Source organism: Antedon mediterranea, chromosome 9, assembly GCF_964355755.1.
Source record: "Antedon mediterranea chromosome 9, ecAntMedi1.1, whole genome shotgun sequence".
In the NCBI taxonomy this organism is placed as follows: Eukaryota; Metazoa; Echinodermata; class Crinoidea; order Comatulida; family Antedonidae; genus Antedon; species Antedon mediterranea.
The window spans coordinates 21,248,457-21,255,472 of record NC_092678.1 but is presented as its reverse complement, the minus strand read 5'-3'; the positions used below and the strand labels follow the sequence as shown (position 1 = coordinate 21,255,472).

Here is a 7,016-nt window from a genome sequence, read left to right as displayed (position 1 = left end):
AAATACATATTTTGTATTTTATTTTTGAAAATTAAAGAAAATTCTGTTTTGTGAAATGAAAAAAGATAAACATTCAACAACACCTATTTGTATTTTTTTTTTTTTATTAAAAAAAAATATGTACCAACACATATATGTATTTTAATTTGTGGAAAAACAAAATTAGGCACCTATTTATATTTTATTTCATGAACCCCTACAAATATTTAGAAATAAAAAATTTACACCAACATTTTTTTTGGATTTTGTGAAATAAAAAATGACACACAACTCATATTTGTCAAATAAAAAAACCAGACACCCAACACATATTTGTGAAATAAAAAAAATATGCACCAACACATATATGTATTTTAATTTGTGGAAAAACAAAATTAGGCACCTATTTATATTTTATTTCATGAACCCCTACAAATATTTAGAAATAACAAATTTACACTAACATTTTTTTTGGATTTTTTGAAATAAAAAATGACACACAACACATATTTGTGAAATAAAAAAACCAGACACCCAACACATATTTGTGAAATAAAAAAAAAGACACCCAACACATATATGTATTTTAATTTGTGTAAAAACAAAATTAGGCACCTATTTATATTTTATTTTGTGAAATAAAAAAATAGACACCCAACACATTTGTATTTTATTTCATATTTCATGAACCCCTACAAATATTTAGAAATAAAAAATTTACAGGTAACATTTTTTTTGTATTTTGTGAAATAAAAATTTACACACAACACATATTTGTGAAATAAAAAAACCAGACACCCAACACATATTTGTGAAATAAAAAAATAGACACCCAACACATATATGTATTTTAATTTGTGTAAAAACAAAATTAGGCACCTATTTATATTTTATTTTGTGAAATAAAAAAATAGACACACAACACATATTTATATTTCATTTTGTGAACTAAAAAAAAAATAGACATTTTATTTTGAAAATAAAAAATAGACACCCAACACATATTTGTGAAATAAAAAAAAAAACCGAACGCATATTTCGTATTTCATTTTGTAAAATAAAAAAATAGACACCCAACACATTTGTATTTTATTTCATGAACCCCTACAAATATTTAGAAATAAAAAATTTACACCAACATTTTTGTTTGTATTTGTGAAATAAAAAAACCAGACACCCAACACATATTTGTGAAATAAAAAAACCAGACACCCAACACATATTTGTGAAATAAAAAATGACACACAACACATATTTGTGAAATAAAAAAACCAGACACCCAACACATATTTGTGAAATAAAAAAAACCAAACACATATTTGTATTTCATTTTGTGAAATAAATAAAAAATAGACATTTTATTTTGAAAATAAAAAATAGACACCCAACACATATTTGTATTTGATTGTAAATGTTGAGTGTTATTTAAGAATGCCCATGCCTAAAAGTTTACATTAAAAAAAGTTTATAGATAAAGAGGGCAGCAAACAGTAAATTTGTGAAATAAAAAAAAAAATAGACACCATACACACCTTATTTTATTTTGTAAATATGTGAATAAAAATAGACACAACCATATATTTGTAAATAAAAAATTGGCACCAATGCACATTTGTATTTTGTGAAAATAAATACCAACAAACATTATTGTATTTTAGTTTGTCATTTTGTAAAAGAAATATTAGATGCCAACATGTATAAATGCCAACATGTATAAACCCCAACATGTATTTTGTTTCATAAATTTGTGAATTAAAATTAAAATAGACATTTTATAAACACATTTTTATTTTATTTTGTGAAATAAAATAAAAAAGACACCAACACCTTTGTATTTTATTTGTATATTTGTGAATTAAGAAAATAAAAACACCACCAACTTGTACACCAATGCACCAACGACACAGAGGCTGGAACACATCACAGTTGGTCCATCCTGTAATTAAAAATTAAAACTCTCCAAAACCAAATTTCTAATCTTAAAATACCAGAAATCCACTGCATTGATTTAACAGTAATTTTGCATAAAATAACAAAGAAATAGACCATAGTACAGGCCTTCATAAATCATTTAGTTTGGATTTGGTGGCCGCCGCTATTATTTTCCATCGCCGCCGCTGACGCGCGTGTGACTAGGTGTGCGACAGGGATGATCAGAAAAAAAAATTAGACCAGAAAACAGCTTCATCTTGGAAGAATATTAACGGCGAATAAAGATTCTACACATCTTGCATTTAAATAGAAACAAACACTGCAATATAGAAGTCTAATAATGTACACATAATCTGAATAAAGGCAGTCAGAAAATGAGATGAGGTCCGTTTGTTGAACAGTGGGCGAAAGAAACATGGTTTCTCAAGGGTTCACCTTCTCAAGCAGGGGTCGGGCGCACTACAAGAGCTCAGTTTGAGCTGTATAAATCTAACAAATTCAAGTATCTTTACTAATTAAAATTTTCCAACAAAGCACTATACAGTAATAGTTTTATTATAATTGCCTCTGGTAGTTAAATATCTTTGAATTATGTATATTTTAGATGTAAAATAAAACATACCTCCATTAGGCCTTACGGTGAAGATAAAAACATTTGTTCTTGTTCCTCATTAAGCATAATAAGTGAACTCTCTTGATTCATATACATAAAAATAAATTAATCACGTATTAAAAAGTTCCACGAAAATTTTCCTGACATTTTAAAGAAATCTTGATTTTAAAAGTATAAAAGAATATATTTTCGCAGTTGCCATTTTGTATCACATGACATCAGTTAAACCAATCATACGCGACGTTTAGGCAGCAGACGTCAAAATCAGCACGATGTAAACACGAAATGGCGTCCGACGAGGAAGGATCTTCTCGCTCAGACAAAGTAAAGTTGAACTGTTTTTTCCAAATTTACAAGCATTCAAATGAAATTATCAGTCCAATTACTGAGATTCGATGGAATAAAGTGTTGCTCTGTTCAAAGAGTTGGATAAAATTAGATGGAGACGGCAAGGAAATCGCCATACATTTGACGGAGCTTGGTATGTCTGATGAAGGTAAATCGTTTGACGATGTCGTACGCGAGCATCAGGCTTAGGTTTTCATGCTACCTGTTACAGGCGATATACTGATACATCTCGACTAAAAAAGGTAATATTTGGTTTCGATTATTATCAGAATACTCTAAGAGTTAATAATATAGTTAAATGATACAGTATATAGGGTGCTACTGCACTTACTTATAGATCTATATTGTGCCCTTAGTTTCTGTGCTTGGTTGTTGATTGGGCTTTCTACTACTGTAGTACCAGGCCCTAGGCCTAGGCCATATTATATTATACAGTATATATTATTCAGTAGGCTACAAAATTAATTTTAGGTAAATACCAATATAGGCTCTATATAAGACAAAATAAAATGCTGTATAAATTAATTATACGTTGAAATTGATGTTTAGGCTGAAACAAGAGTTGCCAAAAAGAGATCCCAAGCAGGAGACAGTGAGAGCCCAGATGAGCCACCAGTTAAGAGGGCCAAGCATTTTTTGAGAAGTAGTTCAGCCACAGCAATGGTTCAAAAAGCCACTATTTTGCCAAAGAAATGTATCATTTGTAAATTGCAAGACAAATTAGTGACGATCCAAGGCAAAAGAGGTCATGATAAATTAAGAAAGGCTTTAACAGATGATGCAGGTAATTATTTGAAGAAAAAAAATTTACTTGTTATTGTTGTTTCTCCTATCCTTTAAATTTGTAAACATATGGTTAATTAATCAATCTGCTTTCTAATCCCCATCCTATAATGAGTTTTGCAGGCTCAACTGATGTAATCCAATTAGAAAACCTTCCTACTGTACAGCATAATGAGGTGTTCCAGGACATTTCTTCCATGTGAACCTTTGCTATATAGTGTACATGGAGCTATACATTTTATATCTCCATGCTGTAGTTATGCATAACAAAATATCATTTCAATCATTTAGGAATTACACACTATTGCTTTTGTTGATTTGATTTATGACAGGAATGTTGCGAAAAGCTGCAGAAATGAGAGAGGACGAAAGTATTTTAAAAGACATTCGAGGCAAAAGCTGTGCTTGTATTGAAGTGCGATATCATGACCAATGTTACAAAAACTACACCAAAATAGTTGTTAATTCACGTAAACGACATGATTCTGGAAAGTGAGTAAAACGTAACTTTCTAAAACTCTGTTGGTTTTTTTAATTTACACTTTTAATTTTTTATTTATTTGCTTCAGTCTAAATGTTGAATTTTTAAACACCAAAATCTATAAAATATTAAAATATATTTTAATAATACAGTATTTATTATTATTTACAGGGAATTGGAAAGTGTTTTTTTAACATATAAGCAAAGCTATAAGGTATTTTGCAGAGATGCAATTGATAAACGGTTACAGTATGGACAGGAGATACTAAGACTCGCAAAACTCCAAAAGCTTTTCATGAAATCAATTGAAAAAACAGAAAAAGTTTACTTGTCAACTATAAGGTAGGCTGTCGATTCCTTCTTAAAAACGATGAAATAATTTTGAGATCCAGTTACTGTAATAATTTCTTCATTGTATCTATGTTACAATTAATTATAATCAATTAATGTGTTATTTATAGATCAGACGTGTTGAAGAAGAAGCTCAAGATGGATTATCCTAACCTAATTTTTTATTCACCCACAAGAAGGTTAGTTGCTTAGTGTGTTTATATTAAATGATTATTTCACCAGGGATAATTTAAAAAAAAAATCTTTTTGTGGATTGGTCAAACTAAATATTTTATTTATTTTTTCTTAATTAGAAATGAATCAGTTCTGGTGTACTTTAGCAATGTATCCCCTGGATTTGTGGCTGATCCATTTTTGTCATCAGGAAAAAGTACAACGGAGACAGATGAATCATCAAAGTATGACATAGATATTCCAACTACTTCTACAACACACGAAATCTCCACTGATGGTGACAATAGAGACAAACTAAGGACTCTATATTTTGCAGGTACGGTTAAAATACAATAACTTGTATATATTGGTTTATTTTTAAATAACAACAATAAATGTTATTGCATAATTAAGGAAATGCTGTGGATCAAAGAGGTGAAAGCTGTATACACTCAAAAAACAAAACTGTTATGATAGTAAGTGGTGTCGATCATAAATGCTGTACACAATACAGTATATGCTTTATATAAATTTATTATTACTATGTTTCATTCACCCAATGCTATAAAATGTACTTGCAGGTACGATAGTAAATAATGCCATCAAATCAAACAAAGGTATGCAGAGTGAATGGCCTCCAAGAGCAGCGGACATTAATGATGTTGACATATCTGAAATTGTGCCATATGAGTTGTTTAATCTAATCGCAAAGTGTGTTGGTGCTGCAGAAGATACTATACAAACCTCATTTTCAGATGTTACTGAAGAAACTCGAACGAAAATTTTATCGATAAGCCAGGACATCCTGTACCTTGCTTGGAAAGGAAGAAGGCAGACTCCAAAGTCACTTGCTCTAGGATTAACTGTTCGAGTGTGAATGAGATGAGTGTGAAAACAGGACAAGAGAAGAAAAAGAAGACACACCAGACTATGGCATTGAAGATGATGAATTAGACTATAAGGAAGATGAATATGAAATATAGTTTATACGGTTTTGAATGCAACAAAATCATCATAAAAAGTAACTGTAATGTAATAGGCCTACACTATAACCAATGTGAAACACTAACCATGGTTATGCAAACAGAAACTGTGAGCATGTGAATAAAAAAAAAGATTTAAAAAAAATGAAAACAAAATGGAAACCATGAGAATATAAATAAATAATATAACCATGAGAATATAATAATAAAAACTGTAACCATGAGAATATAAATAATGTAACCACGAGAATATAATAATAAAAACTGTAACCATGAGAATATAAATAAATAATTTAACCATGAGAATATAATAATAAAAACTGTAACCATGAGAATATAAAGAAAAATAGTAACTATGAGAATATAAAGAAATTGTGTAACCATTAAAAGAAATTGTGTAACCATGAGAATATAAAGAAAAATATTAACCATGAGAATAAATACAATTACATTGAAACAAAACAAATATTTGATGTTTGTATTTTATTTAATAATTTAAATTTACTATTGCATTGGTGTTTATTACTAGGAATATGTGTTCTATATGTTTCACAGTTAAATCGTATCAGTCACTATGTACATCCTACGGTATAAACTTCGCATAATATTGCTGCTGTATTTCTACTGCTATTAATAGCCTACCTGTCGGGAGAAACCATTATACGAACAGTTGAAGCCATTTGTAATTATAAATGTTTTAATGTCGGGGGATAATTATTAACTCTAAATTTCAATTTTAGAGTTAATATAAATTTGTATTCACCAAATTTATTTAAAAAAATAAAGAATAAATCTATTTTGATAATAAATAACTTGCCTATATATTTCTTATAAACCGTGATAATAATAGTACAGTCTAGTTATAGTGCGCCACCAGTTGTTTCAGCCTCGCTATTTCGTAGGAAATCGTTGGCATATTTACCAACTTTAACGGTAATTTTCTACCAAACGCCAGGTATTTTTTTGTGGAACTTTTACTTTTTGTACTATTAGTATTTATTTAGAACAGTATATGTAGTAAAAAAGTATTATGCTTGATGAGGAACGGGATTGCTTTTCCAGGCATCATTTCAGCTTCGCCGTAAGGCCTACATCATGTCCCTTGGTTGTCGACCATCTTCCTCGCCGTCTTCTTCCAAAAGGAAGAAAAAGTTGTACTAAGTATGTTAATTAGCAAATTACTGGCCGCTGATTGGTTTATTAGCCCGTCTCCTCAAAACGCGCGATCCTAAACCGGATCTTACCGGTAGGCTTCGATGATTGGACGACGTTTCACAAAATGTTTTCTGTATCTTTGCTGTTTAGAACAGCAAACACCACCCCTCTGTTCTAGGAAGTAGACGTACCTAATTCATCTATTTTACTTATTTATTGTGTACTTTGTGTATTAAAT

At 29.8% G+C, this 7,016-nt stretch overlaps 1 protein-coding gene across 1 annotated transcript; it reads left to right on the top strand.

The window, feature by feature from the left end:
- Positions 1-2,599: 2,599 nt before the first annotated feature.
- LOC140058758 (uncharacterized) lies at positions 2,600-6,156 on the top strand. Its single transcript, XM_072104492.1, has 7 exons — positions 2,600-3,114; positions 3,422-3,656; positions 3,988-4,147; positions 4,308-4,478; positions 4,598-4,666; positions 4,781-4,977; positions 5,222-6,156. Exons 2-7 carry the CDS (start codon positions 3,533-3,535, stop codon positions 5,515-5,517), a joined length of 1,017 nt encoding a protein of 338 aa, XP_071960593.1. The 5' UTR covers positions 2,600-3,114; positions 3,422-3,532; the 3' UTR covers positions 5,518-6,156.
- The last annotated feature ends 860 nt before the right edge of the window (positions 6,157-7,016 follow it).

Bases quoted from the DNA above. Each gene is read 5' to 3' on its own strand.
- LOC140058758 (XM_072104492.1), top strand. From the start codon at position 3,533: ATGGTTCAAAAAGCCACTATTTTGCCAAAGAAATGTATCATTTGTAAA. The intron at 4,148-4,307 runs GTGAGTAAAACG...TATTATTTACAG, and splicing joins AAACGACATGATTCTGGAAA to GGAATTGGAAAGTGTTTTTT. The intron at 4,978-5,221 runs GTACGGTTAAAA...ATGTACTTGCAG, and splicing joins AAGGACTCTATATTTTGCAG to GTACGATAGTAAATAATGCC.